Source organism: Centrocercus urophasianus, unplaced genomic scaffold (assembly GCF_019232065.1).
Source record: "Centrocercus urophasianus isolate 14NV4802_14NV808 unplaced genomic scaffold, USGS_Curo_1.0 seq_11, whole genome shotgun sequence".
Lineage (NCBI taxonomy): Eukaryota > Metazoa > Chordata > Aves > Galliformes > Phasianidae > Centrocercus > Centrocercus urophasianus.
This window is the reverse complement of record NW_024884253.1, coordinates 25,390,128-25,409,654: the sequence shown is the minus strand read 5'-3', so window position 1 is coordinate 25,409,654 and position 19,527 is coordinate 25,390,128. Positions and strand designations below refer to the sequence as shown.

Genomic DNA, 19,527 nt, shown 5'->3' with positions numbered 1-19,527 from the left:
TTCACCGGAGTCTGAATATTAATTTTAATGTTGTTTCTATCATGTGCTACACAAGCTTTCTTTTATCCTTTACAGGGAGATATCTAAGTGGGAAGATCTAATGCAAAGTATTTGACTGTCCATAGGTAGTTTTTAATATTTACCCTTTTGTTTTGCCTCAGATTCAGGTTGGAGAATAAGTTCAGCAGTTTCCCCAATATACATTTTACTAGGAAAATAGTTGGGAGGAGAGACGATGAGCCTATGCTAAGTATGTGTAAGATGAAAAAAAAACAACAAAAAAAACAGCCTAATCATATTGCAGATTTTGCTGAATGCCTGCAGAGAGATTGTTTAATGGGTACTGGAAATGGAATATTGTATGTCAGTCAAACTATTTTATGTATAGCTGTCATAGTTGGGCAAAACATATCTCTTTGGACAAAGATTTCCCAAAAGCTTCTCAGTTTTACTGAAATAATGTCTCCATTTACAGTGTCATACTCTTTTCTATATTATTAATATCTGATTCCATACTTATCCACTTCATGGAAAACAGATAAATACATGGAAAACATACAAAAAATGTTACCTTGCCCTTTTTAAACTGAACGCAATCAGAATAATACTTTATTTACTTATGTTAACAAAACTGTTATGACAATTGGTAAATGCAAACAGTAGGTTATGTCCAATCATCTGACAGTTTGAGATGAAATCAGGGATTTAGGAGGTACTTTATTGCTTTTAACCATTCCTATTTGCCCTCGTAACTGCATATGGAAATGAGTCCAAAATACTTTTCCATATCTTCTTGTCCTCCTTTGGCTCTGTCCCTCCTTTTTGCTATAAATCTCCAGGAATATATCTGCTGAAGGAACCACTGATAAGAATTTGTTTTTTACTAAAATGTATACCAGCAACAAGTGGACTGTGGAGACTGTTGTCTTTCTCTGCAGAACATGTGGCCTGAACTGCAAAGGAGAAGTGTTCTTTCACTTCTACCACGATCTTCATCCTTAATTAAAATTGAATCGTTTCTAAATTAAAGATTGAATTCAGCCCACGCATTCCCCTAGCTTTGGAAACTGGTAGTGAGTTTATCAATTAACATGTTAATTAGCACAAATTAAATTCTTGTCTTTGGGGAGTGTGGGTAACCATCCGCTGAAAAGTATTCAAAGACTCTGCTTTTTTTAATAGCTCATGGAAGTCATTGCCATCTGAGTAATTTCTTACAGGGAAACTTGCCAGTGCTTATTCCCCAGATCATCTAGTTATGCTCCTCTCATCTCTCTCTATATTTTTTAATATAACATCAGTTTAGACTGATTCTTTTTTGCACTCGACAGAAGCAATTTCTAGCACTCTTTTTATATGACAAGAGAAATGATTTTACAAGTGACAGGAGTGCTAGCTTCAACCATTACATTGATATGTGCTTTCTAAAAAGAATTTGATTAAGAGAATATTGCTTTTGTATTTAATATTTTACTGACTACAGAGAAGCAATTGACAGTATAAATGGTGATAGTGCTGTCAATTGAATTAAGATGCATTATGTCTGGTTTGTCAACATTTATGATTTACAAGTACATCTTTGTACGTGTGGGGAAAAATAGTGATATTAGCTAAGGGTGACTCAGATGAACAGCAGAATTTGTTGTTTCCAAGAAAATAACAGACGTTCTTTTTGTTTTGCTGCATTAACTCTTCTAAAATGAGAGTAACTCCATTGAAGCTGTACTAACTGGTATTTGGAGCAAGGTAACCTAAAACCATGTGTGTGACCATTAGCTTATAAAATATTTGTGTGGGCATACAACACAGTATTAGAGAGGCTATATGGTGCCAGTATATTTTCAATACACAATATTGTCATGTAAATAAATACATAATAACATCCAGAGAGTTTTTTTGGCAATGAGAAGCATAATTCATTTGCCTGACTGCAACTGCTAATGTGCATTGGGAAACTGAATGCAAACAGAAACATAGATCTGAAAACCTGATCTTTGGGGTCTTTTTTCTTCAGATAAACTGAATTTAAAGTAAGACAAGTAAAATTAATCTAAAAGAGGCAACTTTTACAAGATTGTCTCCTTGATACTTGGTCAGAAAAGGGAGCTATGACTTTTTCTTAACAGAAACACATAATATTGGTAAGTTTTCTTAGTGTGAACATTAGTGTGCCTTTCTGCCTTCCACTTTAGCAGCAGCATCATGTAGGTTTCTTGTTAATGCTGCAGAGGTGTGAATGTGGGTAAGTGATCTACCTATTTAGTGTCATTCTGAAACTGCTGACTCCACCAGTTTACAAGCTCCTTTAAATATTTCTCTGCTTCAGACTTTCTCAATGTTTGGTATTCTACACTGCACCAATGATTTCTCGCAGCCTCTGTAACGTAGGTTAATGGCTTGCTAAGGAATAACTCCCAAGAGGTTAAGAGCCCTGCACCTTGATCTCAGTGCTAGTGATTATCTGCGCTAATTTTCTGCTTTCTATACCGCAGCACTGACCAAAGCTTCTGTTTGTCCCTTGGCTGTAGAATTGTGAACAATTAGGGCTGTAGACAGAGCTATACTAATCGCATTCACAGTGTAATGTCTGTCTTTAGTGTATTATTACAAGTGAAACATCATCATTCCACTTCTCATTCTTTTTTTTTTTAATTGTAGAAAAAAAAAAAAAAAAAAGAAGAAGAAGAAGAAGAAGAAATTGAGATTGTTTTGAAAAGTAGAAGAAATTTTTTCTTCTAGGTCTTCCATTTTGGTTTCCTGTCATTATCTCTGCATCACAGCCTTTACAATACATGTGCAGAACTTCTGCTTCACTACCAAGAGCACTAGGAATTGCTCTTATAAAACCCCAGACCTTTAAGGGTCTCACATGATGTCTTGCATCCATGGGCTGTTAACCCAGCTGCTGAAGCAAAGGACAGTTATCCCCAGGAGCTCAGTGCCATAGCTGTGCTGCTGCAGAATTGCCTGTGCTGCTGCAACTGCAAAATAAGTTTCAGAGAGGCAGAAACAGACCTAGATCATGGGGACAAAAAAGGAACCATGATGAGGTTTCTCAGCACTTTAGACCCATGTTCCTCTAGGGTCAACAACAGATAAGGTTCTATAGTGCTATTCTCCTTCTGTCATTTTAATAGATAACATGGAAGAGTAAATGTCTTATCTCCATGATGAAATCTCAAATTCAGCCATCTTTCTGAAAGGATACCAAGTGATGAGGAAGTGAGCCTCTTCCTCTGTAGAGAGCTCACAGTAGCCCATCCATCTCTGCTTTCTGTACAACAGCAAATTAGATGATACCACATCTTTGCCAAGGGTCTCAGATAGAAGTCATTTTGTGCACGGAACTGGCTATTTTCTGCCCTAATGAACAGCACTTCTGAACAGAAATGTCCTTTGCCAATGCAGAGAGATCTTGAATAGCCTGTGGGGAAAGAAGAGATTCCCTCCCCACCTCCTGCTACAGTCCTCAGCACCCATGCTGTGGAATATGGGATTCGATTAGAAGGGATGCCCTTGAGTTGTGAAGATTTCACTTAAAATGCTCAAATTAGAAGCAGAAGCAAATCAACTCCTGTAAGCTTGACAATTGTGGTAGCAGGTCACACTGTTAAAAGCCATAATATGTTTACATTTCATATCCCAGTCATTAGGTCAGTAATTCTTTGGCAGATAGCTGGACAGGATGAATGAATTGGATATTGTTTGCTGCAGCTGAATCCTTGTGTATGCTCATTTCAGAGTCTGACTGTGGCGAAACATTCAGAAAACCAGCATTTACTTCTTATCTCAGTAGCAATGGATGTTACAGAACTAAACCATATGAAAATACAAAGCACCTTAACTTTCAAGTTAGAGGCAACATCTGTACCAAAGTAATTTGGATAGCTTCTGTCATAAAACACTTGATGAACACTGCTGAGGTTTATCTGGTGGAAATATAAAAACATAACACGAGGGTGTTGCTCCTCTTCTATATTTTTGCAGACTTTAAAACTTTTATCGGATAATGAATTTTGATGTTTCTGGACTGCCATAATAACATTATCAGATGCTTGCAAAGCAATGCAATATTTTAAAAGGTAATTGATATAAACAACTCAGAAGTTTACAGAAATTCAAGAATCATGTTACCATGAGATAATCAGGCTACAATACATGCTGCTTTTTTCTGGTACCAAAGATAACATTGGACCACGTGGAAAATAGGTAGTTGAAATTGTCACTGGTAAAGCTGAAGGGACACAAAGTAGTTCATTCTCAAGGCAGAAGTTACCCAAACTGTGAACAGAACAAAACAGAACTTCTTAGTGGCTGACTGATGTGCAAAACTACTTTTCTCAAAAGAGATTATCCTGGATTTTTCACTAAATTAAAAAAATGAAATACGTTAAATCACATTTTTCAATATGAGAATACTGTGCTTGAGGAATACTGTGTGAGAGGCTCTCTGAATTTGTACAGTAGTGGACTGCGAGTAGAAGGTAAGGAGGGAGAGAAATGTTCAATTATCACACCAGAAGCTCTTTTTTGCACTTTCCCACAGTGCCATCCAAAGCCTTCTCTGCCTACTACTCTCATGAAGAACTTGTGAACTTTTTCCAACTGGTTGACCCTCTCTCAGTCTATGGACGTGGCATGCTCAGACCTCTGCCTGAGATCTCCCTCCTTCCTGTGCCCTTCCAGCACCACCATTCCCAGGGGAGATTTTGAGCCTTCTCTGTCATATTTTGAATATGAAGAATTACATCCTTCAAAAGATCAGTAATGGCCTAGTCTTACTCTGTCCTGGGGGGCTTGCCTCAAATAACACAGTCTTGCTTCTCAGAGTACATGCTAGGTCCCAGAGCTAAGCTGCTGTTCATCCTTACACCAGCTGGTTTAAAGTGAATTATTGTTCATTGGCTGCATGGTCTTTAACCTTGAAAAACTGAATTTATTTCATCTTTGTGTAAATTAAATTAATGTCACTCCAGGTGAAAGGTTTCATGTGGCAGGCCTTTTTAAATTGAATTTTTTTCTTTAAATTGTCTGTCTTCTTCTACTTAAAAACACAAACTGAATATTAAGTGCAGGATTATTGCAGCTATTAATCATGCAACTAAATAAAGCCATTAGCAAACTGTGGATAACTGTAAATAAAATAATAGCCTTACTATCTCAGTTTCATGTAGACTGGCTATTTAGTGAAAGACAAAATAAGAGCTGTTGTGTTGTATAGGGAGAAATTTACTGGAGTTGCATGAAGATAAAATACAGAAATATAATTATTATGTAAGGTCTAAATAGTACTATTTAATGTTTTTCTTCCTTAACCAGATGCTTGGGTTTTTTTCTTGATTCTAGTCTCCCAAGTCTGTTTTATTTAACGAGTGTTTCATATAAAATGCATATATAGGGCTTTTGTTTCTCAAATAATTTAACAGTAGGACTACAGCTGGATTTTTCACATGGTGAGTCCCATGATTTTTCAATACTAGTCTAGCATTACATGGGCAGATGGCATGACTTCTCTGATCTCTAGGGGCTTGGGCACTTTTATCCAAGGCGAAGGTGGAAATTACCCCCTAACCTTCAGCTCCTTTGGTGGGTGTTTCTGCAAGTTGCAGATATGGCAAATTGCAAGCCCTCAATATTAAAACTGCAGGATGAAATGGTAAATGAGGTAATTTAAGTCTGCCAACTCTATTTTTTTTTCCTTTTTAAGCAGTGAGCCTCTGAGACTTAGCAAAGGTAAGAAAATGGGGAAAAAGATTTTATGGCATGAGAGAAAACAAACCCAAGGTATTCAAGAATTCTTGACCTGCACTACAGACTGTGCACTGAATTCTTGTTAGAGAGCAGAAATAGTCCAGAATACCATTCTATTTAAAAACAAACTTCATTAATATGCATCTTTTCACCTTTATTTTCACTGAATTAATTTTCTCTTCCTTTCTTCTTCCTCTCTCCTTTCTATCTTTCGGCTTTCTTATTTGCTTATTTATTTATTTATTTATTGCAATACTTTCTTTTTTAAGTCTTATTTCCTTAATAATTGTCGTAGTAAGGTAAGTAAGAAACAATTTCTGCTCCTATTCAGGCAAAGCAAATTTTGAGTGCAGAACATTTATTATTTTTGGTTCTCTTTTTGGATGTTTGAGATGTACTTCAGTGCTATTTCTTCACCATAAAGGATGAAAGTGGCTAATAGAATGCAAACACAAGAACGATGAAGGATTTATTTCACAACTGACAACACATAAAATAGTGTTCTTCCAGTCATTTGCAATCTCCTACCTATATTTATTTCTGTATGTATGTATGTTCTCTTTTGAATCTGAGAGGGCAGTTATCTCTAACGTTATTACCTACGCCTTTCATTTTTTTAATTATTTTTCCTTTTCTGTTTTGGCAAAAGATTTGGTGAATTCAAAAATCAACGATCCAACCATTCCAACATTTTTCATTAATCTAATTCATTGTCTAATTTCAGTTCTCCACTACTCACTCACCAATCTTTCTTGCACTTAACCATCTTCCTAGGCCACTAATTATGTCAGCCCAGCGAAGAAGAGAATGTCACATTCATTAGAGTGCTCACTTCATTTGATCACTCGGGGTATTACACCATAATGAATATCTAATTACAGAGGAGCGTGGTGTGTGAGCTCTTTTATCTGTGTACTGTCAACTGATTTCAATGTTCTACTTGCCCTAGTCCTCACATTTCCAAATTTACTCTAGAGTAACAACTGACGGTAGCTTTAGCAAACATAATGTATAAAGATGGTTAAGGAATGAAATTGAAGCAACTCTAAAAACTGGCTTGAAAGATGAGAGTAAGCTAATATTAACAGAAATGTTTTGATCAATGTGTATTTTTTTCCTATAAGTCTGTACATTCTTGTTTCTGTTTTGTTTTTTTTTCCCCACAGTGGTTATGTCTTTGATTATGATTACTACAGGGATGATTTCTACAATCGGTACGTGTGGTTATTGTTTTTGTATGTTTGACACAATTTCTACTCTTTCTTTGTAATGTAATCACATTGTTTGGTTATGCAGGTATGTTTTGATTCTACATATTGTTTGTTTCATCATTCTACTGTGTATTTGAAGTAGATTATTTGAATATATCACAAACAGTTTACCACCCAATATTTGCTCATTGAAGAGCTCTTTTGGTTTTACCCTTCTCTGTGAGCTACCAGGGCATTTTCTTTGCTGAAAAATTTAATGATAACTTAATTGCTCAGTATTTATTTCTACAGAGTTCTTCTAGGCTTACTTTCACTGGAACATACAATGGCTGCAAAATTCTTCATTATTGATATTTGTGTCTTTTTCTTTAAACCAAGAATATGAAAAGATATAGACTGTCTCCTGAAATAGCTGTTCTTGTCTTCCAAGAATACTTAGAATTCTAGAAAGACCTTAAGTGAAGCCAGACAAGTTGAACGTGTGTATTTCCATAGCAGCAAAAAGTGTGAGGATACACAATTACAATTACCTGAGACTAGTACCTTCATACAGCCTAGCTCAGTGCTGTGGAAATTTTAAGGTCTTCATTTGTGAGTGGTTAACTTAACACAAAAGGAGTGCCATCCAGAGTAAGGTAAGCCTGGACAGGCTCAAAAAGTGGGCGCACAAGAATCTAATGACGTTAAACAGGGCCAAGATCAAGGTGTTTCACTTTGGTTAAGGCAATCCCAATGAGTACAGAATGTGAGAACTCATTGTGAGTCCTCAGAGATGGATTTGGGGATCCTGGTGGACAAAAAGCTGGACATGATCCAGCAGTGTGCACTTGCAGCCCGGATGGGCCAAAAATATCCTGGGCTGCATCAAAAGAGAGATGGCCAGAAGGGAGGGGGAGGTGAAGGGGATTGTCTCCCTCTACTCTGCCCTCTTGAAGTCTCATCTGTGGTACTGTGTCCAATTTTGGGGACACCAGTACAAGAGGGAGGTGGAGCTGTTGGAACAGCTCCAGATGTGGCCCACAAAGATGATCAAAGGGCTGGAGCACCTCTCCAACGAAAATACATTGGAGTTGTGCTTGTTCAGCTTAGAGAAGAGATGCTTCGGGGAGATCTCACTGTGGCCTTTTAGTACTTGAGGGGAGCTTACAATCAGGAAGGGAACTTTTTACTTTTTACACAGACTGATAGGGATGATAGGATAAACATGAGTGGCTTTAAACTAAAAGAGAGCAAATTTAGGTTAGATGTGAGGAATACATTTTTTCTCAGAGTGCGATGAGGCACTGGAACAGGTAGGTTATCCAGAGAGGTTGTGGTTGCCACGTCCCTGAGGGAGTTCAAAGCCAGGTTGTATGGGTCCCTGGGCAGCCTGATCTGATGGATGGCAAACCTGCTTATGGCAGAGGGATTGGAACTGTGTGATCTTCAAGGTCCCTTCTAATCAAAGCCATTCTATCACTCTGTGATTCTATGACAATGAATATAGAAGAATCACCAAAAGACAGGGTTAATATGGAAGTCCATGGATAACCAACTTCTGATCCAGCTATAAAATATTTCTTCATTATATGAGAGCTGCTCTGGAATTAGTTTTGTTATGCTGGCCTACAACATCAAAGGCAGATGTTTCAACCACTACTGCCATATCGCCAACTTCTCGCCAATATTCCATTACATGTTGTTGCCATGTGACAGATGGCAGCAGAGGAGCAGTCTGATAAAATGGCATCTGGCATGGAAGCAAAGATGTGGAGTTGAATTCTCCCATGCAGAAAAAATGGTGGCTGTTACATGAAAGACAAGCCATGTTCCAGACAGCCATGCAGATTTTACGAGCATAGCATGCAGACTCTTGTTTATTGGTGGCAAAAATGCATGACTAATGGTGGTGACTATGCTAATAATTAGTGGGTTTTGGCTAAGAATATGTGCTGTCAAGTGATGTTATTTTCCTCTTTGTATCGATTTTATATTACTTGGAAATAAATATAAAAAGCAGGCATCATTTTCAGAGCGACCCATATATTAGCCTAGTGTAGTATAGGCTAAGTGAGTCAGATGAGAATTCTTCTTTGCTCTGTCAACCTTTATTCTGAGACTTCTTTTACATTATAACAGCAGACGACAACAGAGTAGTGACTTGCACCCTGAAATTAAGGTTTTCATGTGTATGTACATTTCTGCTCAGAAACACTGTAGGAAAAGTATACAGAAATAATGTCTTTGTTTTGTTTTTGTTTTTGTTTTTTTCCCCAAGGATTTATTCAATTCAAGTTGCTTTATTTGTTTCTTCATATACATGACTGTGCTTACCTTGGACAAAGCTAAAAACAGTTAACTATAAGCATACGGAGCCATCAACTCAGTTCAATCCTGTAGAGTCCACCCTTAATAGTAGAAGTTGCTCCTCTCCTGGAAGAAGTTAACTCACACAGACTTTTTACTTTCCCCAGAGTTGATGCTTTGATTTTTATCAGTGGATTTGCCTATGTTTTATACAGTGCTCTTTCTGATTTATACCATCTGAACATGAAAGTTATTAGTCCTTAGGCTTTTTCACTAGTTCTGTATGTTGCAGATCACTCTAATGAACTAATTACACTTCCCCAACAGAAGAAATATTTATGGGATATTAAATGCTGCTGTGGTAGTCTGGGTTTGTGATTGTCTTACTATGAAAAACTACTGACAGAAAAAAGTGCTCATAAATGTATTCAATAGTATAGTTTTCTTATTTAGAAATCCTTCATCATTAAGAAAGCATCATTTTGATGGAAGAAAACTCAAATATAAGATTCACCTTCCAGGACTGGAAATGCTGATGATGACATAAAAAGTTTAGGACGTTAAATGTCTCTGTAGGATTTGAGGTAAGGGGCATGGAAGGTGCAAAGTCTTATGTGACAGGCATGAAAAAGAAAAACTAACAGAATTCAGTGCAATGACACAACTATCATATAGATCAACATACTTACAGGAAATATAAATGAAGAAATTTATTAATGATTTTTTGAATTTCTGAACTTCTCTTGCTTTTTAATATTCACTAGTTTTCCAAACTTTTCTGAATTATTCAGAATGAATACACCTGTCTTATCTTGACTAAAGCAATTATGGGATCAGAAAAGTGTGGCAAAACTAGTTTCTTACATGAATTAAAATTGTTATGAAGGCAGACTGACAAGATCAGTACTGCACAATTTAGAATGAGGGAGAATATGCACTTTATCTGCATATTGGTGATTATAGGAGCAAAGCATTATTTCATAACTGAATCGTGGAATCATTGAATGGTTTGAATTGGAAGGGTCCTAAAAGATTATCTAGTTCCAATCCCTCTGCCATAGGCAGAGACACTTTCACAGAATCATAGGGGTTGAAAGGTGCCTCAGAGGACCACTAAGTCCAACCCTTTGCTAAAGCAGATTCCCTACAGCAGGTCACACAGGAAATTGTCCAGATGGGGTTTGAATATTTCCAGAGGAAGACACTCTGCAACCTCTCTGGGCAACCTGTTCCTCTGTGCTCCATCGTCCTCACTAAAGAAGCTTTTCCTTGTGTTCATATGGAACTTCTTGTGTTGCAGTTTGTGCCCATTGCCCCTTGTTCTGTTGCTGCTTACCACTGAACTGAGTCCGGCCACATCCACTTGACTCCCGTGCTTCATATACTTACAAACAGTGATGAGATCCTCTCTCACTCTTCTTTTCTCCTTGCTGAACAGTCCCAAGTCTCTCAAATTTTCCTCATAAGACACCTGCTCTAGAACCTCTGTGTCCCTATCTCTGCCAGATCAGGCTGCCAAGGGCCCCATCCAACCCAGTCTTCAATACCTGCAGGGATAAGGTGGGACATCCACAGTTTCTCTGAGCTTCCCCTCCCTTATACTAAAGAATTTCTTCCTTGTATCTAATGTAAATCTACCCTTTCTCAGTTAAAAGCCGTTACTCCTTGTCCAGTCATGACAATTCCTTCCTCATTTTTCCTCTAGACCCACCCCTCCCAGTACTGAAGATTTCTGTTAATCATTTCTCACGTTACAAACGCAAGGATATTAGGCAATGTACTTCAAAGCTTTTAAAAGGCAGCACCTTTTTATAGAAAGCACGTCACTGAAATATGTACAACTTCATACAAATATGAACTGCTAACAACTAGAAAGAAAAATCACCTTTGGACAAATTGTTGCATAATGATCTACTGCTTTATAACTTAGAGGTTTTCTGGAATATTTTATTCCAGTAATGTCATGTGAGAGAATGTGACCAACCTGCACATGATCCAATATAATAAAGGGTGTGAGTGACAACCAACTGTAATATTTCTGTAAAATTTTAAAAACGTGTATTTTGTGTTCTTAATTATACAGAATTTTTAGTTATGCTTACAATAGTTAAAAACTGCTTATTCAAACAGCACATTCAAAGTGATGGAATTCAAATTTAATGTGAGTGATGGGATCTTTATGGTATATGTTGTAAACAGCTAAAGAAAAGGAGAGGCACAGACAACTGGAAGGATTGCAGGATTTAAATGTTAGGTGTTTACTTGCCAGAAAATGGGCTAGAAGACTTAAGTTTGATTCTGCTTCCCGATCAGTGTGCTGCTAGACAGCGTGGCTGTTAATTACTGTTTCTTGTATCTCTCTCTTCAAATATATATCTATCCACCCAGCTGGGAAACAGTGGTTAGAATTGTGAAAATTAAACATGCAGTTACAAATTTACATAATTAGTAGTTGAAATAGCATGTGAGCAGAACACACGATATTTCCTGATAATGTTGCTTGTCCCTCTATTTTGGTCTTAGAACTCAAAGTCTTAATTTTCTCAACTTTTTTCTCCTAATCTGTTTTGTTCAGAGCCAAAGGATTTTACATTTTAAGTATATCTAACTTCTGATTACTTTTCCTATTGTCTTTATTTTCTTCTATGCAGGTTAATCAGTTGCTGTTGATAAATGTGCTTTCTAAGATTGGGACATTCTGTTTGGGAACACTACTTGTTTTTGTTATAGAATATCTTCTAGTGACTGCAGTAGCAATTCTCTGAATATATACAGTGGTTTGGTTTGAACAAGGCTAACATCCTATTTTATTAATCATGCTTTAGTATTTCATTGATTGTACATCAACTTGTTACTCGGTAAACAGAGGACATGATGGACCCTCTTTTCTGTCAATTCTATAGGATATACAGTTCCCTCAATAGAAACCACTGGATATTTTACTATGTGTAGGATATTTCTTTATGATGATGTCTAGTTTAAGAAAAGTTCATTTATTTTTCTATCTATAAGAATAGCAGATAGCTAGAAAAGTAGAATTCAAGTAATGCATACCGTAAAAGAATCTAACTGTCACTACAATAAAATGTACTGCTGTTACTTGTGTACAGTGAAATGATTTGAATCCATGGAAAGCAGGTTATAGATTTTCCATGCTACAAATAACAGAGTATTATAAAGAATCCTCCCTCTTTTCAGTGATGCAAAATCTGAGCTATGCACTGGACTGTGACTAAATGCTGAATAGGGCACTTAATGTGCATAGGTCCTTGAAATCTAATTTGACTATGATATAAAGTGATTAGATTTCAAAGGTTAATTTTCTCAAAGATAACTTGAAAATTTAATTGACAGGGCTTCCATGACTTGAAATCACAGAAGGTTTTATGGAGTCCAGCTGACTTCATTTTTTCTAGGTTGTTTGATTATCATGGACGTGTCCCCCCACCACCTCGTGCTGTGATACCACTGAAGCGTCCTCGTGTGGCTGTGACTACAACTCGTAGAGGCAAAGGGGTTTTCTCCATGAAAGGAACATCACGATCCACCTCAAGTGGGACTTCTTCCTCAGGATCCAAATGTGAGTTCCTTATGCGAATTTGGATTTTGAAACAATGGTCGTGTTTATTTCTGCAAATAGGTAGCTTCTGCTATATAGCTCTTTTGCAGTTATTTCTTACCCTCAATATTTTGCTTGAGTTTTTTTTTAATTAGTGAAGGTGCCACACCTTTGGCGTAGTCAAAGAGAACAATGGTGTAACTTGGAAAGAAAACCATTTGAAAATATTTGATCTTTAGCCTCAGTCCCTTGGTCTCAAAAGTTCCCCTCCAATCATCCTGACTGTTTATGCGTGAGATCTTGTGAACAGCTGATCATAGAGCTAAGTTAATAATCTTTTTATAGAAGGACTGAGAAACACTGCTTTTTGTTGAATCTTGAGGGTTGTTTCCATTCACGCACGAGGTACAGATGGTGGTCTGGGGCAGGGAAGGGAGGGAGATTGGGTTGGGGTTGATTTTTTACTCATGATTCCTTTGAAGACAGAAAGAGGCAAAATGTCTTTTCCTACTTGTAAAGGGAGTACAAAACGGGATTGATAACTTGGGGCTATTCAACTCCTTCTTACCGAGTTGGCCTTAGAAGAGCTGACAAACATCAGATGTTCCCTCCTACATTCTCACCAACCTCCCCACCCTGTAGTATCTGCCAGGAACTTCATCCTCCTCTCCATGCATCTTTCAGCACCCACCTGTCTTCCCCTGCCCCTTATGTGGAGTGATACTGCCCTTGGAAGCGTCACTGGAAGAGGAAGAGAAAGATCAGGTAGGGATCAGATATTAGAAAGAATGAAGGGACTGCAATAACACGCTTTGCAGTACCAGGCCAACCAACAGAGCATCCTACTGAATTACACATATAGTGAATCCACAACAGTACATCTTACTGGAAAAGAGGCTAATTATGGCATCAGGATGAGAAAAATACATACTCTACCTGAATAACCCATCCAAAGCTCACACACTAGCACCTAACAAAGACGATGGAACCTTGGTGTGTTCAATGGGAACCATTCTTGGTCCATCCTGAACTGCTGGCATTCAAGACCTTGGAAGAGAATGTGTAATAAATACGCATGTGACTGAAAGAATGAATGTGTGACGAGCAAAGCAAAAGATAGTGTGGTATGCTGAGTAACGAGGAGCTCAGGACATTTTTTGATAGGGATGACCTCTGAAGATCTGTTGTCTTGACAGTCAAATCACACACAAGTCTCTAGTGAATGAATTGGTGAGATGTCTGTTACCAACAGTGGGAACTTTGATACCTAGGACACAGGAAAACATTAATTTATATGTTGTATTATGAAGTTCACTCAAACCATGAGTGGATGTGGGAGTAGTAACACTTCCTTTGTTATCTGTTATCTATATGATCATTTTCATACATCTTGAACAAATCCACTTATGCATATTCCCTCTTATTCATTCTTCAGTTCCTGAAATATGATTTCTAAAATCAGTCTAAAAGAAAGCCTATAACTTAATGCTGTCATGTTAGTAGATAAGGAATTTAGGTAATTTTGCTAGTCTTTTCCACCCTGGGGTCTTTGGGTTTTCTTTGGGATTTTCCATAAAGAATCAAAAAAGTAGTAAGTATATGCAGTCACAGATTCATTCCCCAGATCTCCATTTGTGCTTTTACTTATGTCTTATCCATATGAAAACTTACTAGTATCAGTGCATTTAATTCCCTTGTCCTAAAGGATAGTCTGATAAAAATGGGCTTTTTTTATTCTCCTTGCCTTCAAGAAGATGAGTTGTTTTCAGATAAATTTTTATATATATTTATTCATTGTCTCCCAAGAGATGTCAAGGAAATATCACACAGAAATTTTGATTTTTACTGTAATTAATGGAACTGAGCGTATTCCACTAATACCCAGATATTTGCTCCTGAGAATAATCACCAAATTTGCTTTATTACTCATTCTGCATTTCAGAAAATATTTTATAGCCCTGTAGCAAGGATTAAGTACTGCTAATTGCAGATTATAGGACTGAACCTTTGTTCATGTATGAGTACCCAAAACCCCCTGCTTTGAGACCTCCAAAACACTGTGCAACATGGCAAATGCTGCAGAACCTGTAAATTATTCTATGGATTTGCAATCAGGAATTTGTACATCTTAACAGGACTTTGTGCCTCAGTGAAAGTATTCTTCAGCGTATTCAAGTGCTATGTTAATTCTGTGAAATGTCAGTATTAGAGCTCCAGGTGACAAGGTTATCTTTGGATCCAGCTGTTAACACTGAGGAGAATGATACAAGATGAATCACTAAAAGCACAGGCTCTCAATTTGATCCTTACTGGGTTTCCACACTCAGTTTTTTACTATGGTAATTGAAACACAGAAAACATTTATAGTGCTTTAAAAATTGCAGAAAATGCTCCGTTTTACATGCAGCACATCTGAAAATAAATTGGTTTTTTTTTTTTTTTTTTTTTTTTTTTTTTTTTTTTTTTTTTTAAGAGAACTAAGGCACACCATGTACAGTTTCATGCTTGATTTCCCCATAGAATTATTTCCCTCTTTCTCAAGTCCAGCCAACTAATCTTAAAGGTAGAAACATGATTTTGTTTACTTGGTCAGGAACATAATCAGCTTATTGTAAGATGTTTATCAGAGAAATAACCACGCTGTTCCCTGAGGGACTTCAAGCTGAAAAGCAGAAAATGTGTGTTCTGCTGCTACTTTTGCCATTTTATTGGAAAAGTTTTTTATATTGAATTGTGGGATTAAGCTGTCTAATATTTTGTTGCCTTTTACTCCATCGTGCTAATCTGAAATCCTTGAACTAATGCAATGTTGATGCTAATTGTAACTTATTGCTAATAAACGATCTCTTAAATAGAGAAATTTAATTTTGGGTAAGGATGCTATTTTTGGCTTTGATAGCATTCAAGGCCATAAACAAGCTTAATGTCAGGTTTCTGTATCAAAATGTTGTTGCATTTGCTTAAAAGATTTCATCTTCAAATAGCTCTCATCTCATGAGAGCATTTACTCTACTAGACTTTTTAGATTTGAGTAGCAATCTCATAGACATAACTGTTCTCATAATTCTTCTCCACATTCAAACTGGATTCAGAAAATGAACCCATATATTTAGGAATAAAGGTCAGAACACGATGAACCCCCATCTGAAATGTTGCTGCAATTCAACTTTAGCACTTTAATTTCTAAAAATACGACTGACCTCAATTTATATATCTCTTTTTAAGCTGGGTGTGTCACCTCCTTTGGGCTACATGTTTAAACGCAAGATGTGTTCTAGAAGGCTCTTTTATTCACTACAGAGAAAGGGAAGGGGATACCAAAGCTACTTCTGTATTGTTTTAAGTAGCCACACCATCTAATCCTTTTCAAATAGATTAATCTCTGCCTTAGACATATTTAGAGTTTTTCTATTTGTTTCACCAACTTCCAGCTCAAATTTGTTTCATTTGTTCATATCCATTTGTTTTGTCAACACTGTCTTAGCTTAAAAGTTTTACTTCCTTTCACCTTCCTGTTGTCTTGGGCAGAAATATAAAACGTAATATTGCAGTTTTCCATTCTTAGAGTCATCTTCATGGATCTTCTCTCTATATACTTGCTAGAATTCAGCGAATCAGTGTGTGTCATTCCAGATAAGCTCTCACCAGATCTTTATATAATGGCATTGATATTTGCCTATATTCAGAAATACTTCATTTTACACATTATAGTGTAACATTTTCTTTTTCATGGTTGCATTATACTGATAGCCTATTGTCAACTAAACAACTATACCCAAGGATAATCGTATCTCTCCTTTTCAGCAGGTGAGTTTCCAGGTTAAGAGTAGGATTTCTGCTGTTAGTCAATCAAGTGAGGGTGGAGGGTGCTTCAGTGCAATTGAATTTCATCTTTTTCTTCTGGAACATTCCTTAAAATTATTTGACTCCTTCTATTCTAGTTCACTCTGAAAAGTATCTTCTAACTTCATATCATCCTCAAATTTCACTTGTTTCCTTAATTTTTGCATCTCAAAGTTGTTGAACTTGTTTAGCTAGCCAGTGCTTGAGGAATTGCATTAGCAATTTCTTTTCCTTTCTCTACATGCTGGCTGCTGGCTATCTGCTAATTAAAATTAAAAACAATAAAAACGACAAACGATAAACAGTAAGCTACTTTATTTTTCTATTCTATTACTAAAAAGCAGATAAATATTTTAAATACATACAGCTCTGGTCTAATGTTTATGAACTTCTTGACAGAGATCAATTTGAAAACAAATAAACTAACAATTAAATGAATTAATTTTAATGGATTATTTACGTACTCAAAGCAAGACACTTGAAGTACAGTATTTACAGTCTTTATGTAACTTAACATGTGCTTCAAGTCCCTAAAATTATTCCCAAGCTCTACACCACAGAATTACAGAAATACAGAATCAGATAATTTCAGAATGGCTGAGGCTGGCAGGGCCGTCTGGGTCCCTCTGATCCACTCCCTGCTCCAGCATATTTCCTTGTCAGCAGACAACACTGAGAACAGTCTGGCTCCTCTTCCTCATTCCTAAAAATGAAGTAGCTGAAAGCTGAATTGCTCTAGGAGAATGATTTTGAAGATTTGCACAACTCCCTGAAAATTAAGACAATAAGAGGCTTGAATAACTTCGTCATTGCAAGGCTAGAATCAGGATGGACATTTGAAACTTTTATGGATTCAGTGACCAAATTTTATGCAAATAGGGGTGGAAATAAGGCTTCTCAGCATTTAACATCTTTGTTTATTGTCGAATCCTCACTGCTGGTCTGCTTACCTTCTAGTACAGTGCTTCCAAAACTGATTTCTCTCTAGGACACCCCAGAGACGTCCCTGTGAGGCAAAGAGTTTGGCCTGAGTTCACAGTAGCCGCAACCTCTGTGCCCATTTCTTTGCCAAGCTCAGAACTGCAAATGTTTCCTTTTTCTTTAATATTCAGAACAAATATCACTAGGTCCTTCTTGTGTCTCTTCTGACTTTTGACCTTCTAGCCTTGGCAATCACCTAACTCAACAGCTTGGCCAGATGTGATCTTTTGCCAGCTGGCTTCATTAGCAGGCTGCTGCAGGTATTTAGCATTTCCTACTGTGCAGATTCCTGCCATTTCACCTCAGATTCTGCATCACTTTGCTACTCTGGCACAGACAAACCTCATCCCCGAGGGAGGAAGTAACCTTCGAAATATACAGTTGTCAGAATCTGAATGTTTTCTTACAGATCTCAGCGTTGGATTGTGACCCGTTATTTCTCTGAGAATACTCTATGACTATGCTCTATAAATATTCTAAAAAATTCCTCCATCAAATGCTGTAGAGCATACAAGGATCCAAGACAAAGGTTACTTTTAAGCTTAGTTCTGAAGGCCTACCACTCACTGAGTATGAGGTCTGAGGTTTCAGCTTTCCTTATTTAATTTGTGTATGATAATAACATGATAAAGGAAGTTCATTACTGTACAGAGCAACCTACTTCCCTTAGCTGAGTTGTGACAATAATGCACGTGGCCCAAAACATAACGCTAAAAACCTTGATACCGCAGTGAACATGCTCCAAATTTGCAGTAAGTTGTTTTAGAGGCTGGTGTTTATTACAACTGAAGTAGGTAGTAGCCTACTTGCACAGTTCATTGGCATATTTTACCTATCCAATTAAAAATATCCATGTGACATCATATTGAAATACGTGCCCAAAAGTCAATGGACAGGACTGATCAGACAAAATTCAGCCAGGAGACTCTTCATGCAAAAACAGAATGAGTCCTTTTCTGTGGCAGAAAATCCCTTTTCCCAGGCATAAAGGCTCTCCAGTTGCTCCAGATACACACCCAAAGGCAATGGACTTCTTTTAGCAAAGATAAAGAGGTATGGGTAATACTTTTGACTGTTCTTCTATTGCCAGTCCATCGCAGTTTGAGATGGTGATCTACCTCTTCCTGCAAGAGCTCTAAGAGCAACAGTTGTGTTTACTCTTGATCTTTATAGTGGTTTTGGTTTTTTTTGTCACATGCTAACACAGGGTTCCCATCTTCCCCACCTTTTTTTTTTTCAACATGATATCCTAGCGTGGATGAGTCAAGTGATCTATTAGTACTGTTTTCTGAGCTTAAAAAAGTCTTGATAATGCCATAATAAAGAGATCATTCTTGAGTACTGTAACGCTATTTCTTCTGAAGACAAGACACCTCCAAAACTCTCCTCTTTAAGTTAGACCACAGGAGTGCAGTAATGCAGAAAAATGAGGAGTAATGCATTGCAACATAGATTTGGAAACTTCACCTATTAATTTATCTAAGTTGCCTTCATGTTCATAGCTGTGATCATAAAAAGAAATATTTTCATATGTTATCTACAGGTGGATAAAGTAAAAGAAATTACCCAGAAATTATTGTTTTTAAAGCAGTGATACCTAACACCTTATAATGAAATGAAATTGTTGACTGGAACAAAACTTTGCATTTCTGGCTGACCTAACATTTATGTTGTCATTCAATCTTCTCGAAAAATATATGTGAGGGTTCTTTTTTATTGTTGCTATTCTTATTGTTATTTTTACAAAATAGTTCAACAAAATAACATCACAAGACTGTGAATTGTTTGTCATATTTCAGTCATTCTTTCACTGCAGGCTTCTTCTCAGTGAAAGTTACTTGCATTTGACTGAAATGCTTTGTACAAAGCAACACATCTCACAAAACTTCTTGTCAC

At 37.0% G+C, this 19,527-nt stretch overlaps 1 protein-coding gene across 1 annotated transcript in view; it reads left to right on the top strand.

The window, feature by feature from the left end:
• RALYL (RALY RNA binding protein like) overlaps positions 1-19,527 on the top strand; it is a 186,963-nt gene that overhangs the window by 144,972 nt on the left and 22,464 nt on the right. The window contains exons 4-5 of the mRNA XM_042840025.1: positions 6,918-6,965; positions 12,665-12,828. Of these exons, the coding sequence (XP_042695959.1) occupies positions 6,918-6,965; positions 12,665-12,828 (212 nt within the window). The remainder of the gene's footprint in view (positions 1-6,917; positions 6,966-12,664; positions 12,829-19,527) is intronic.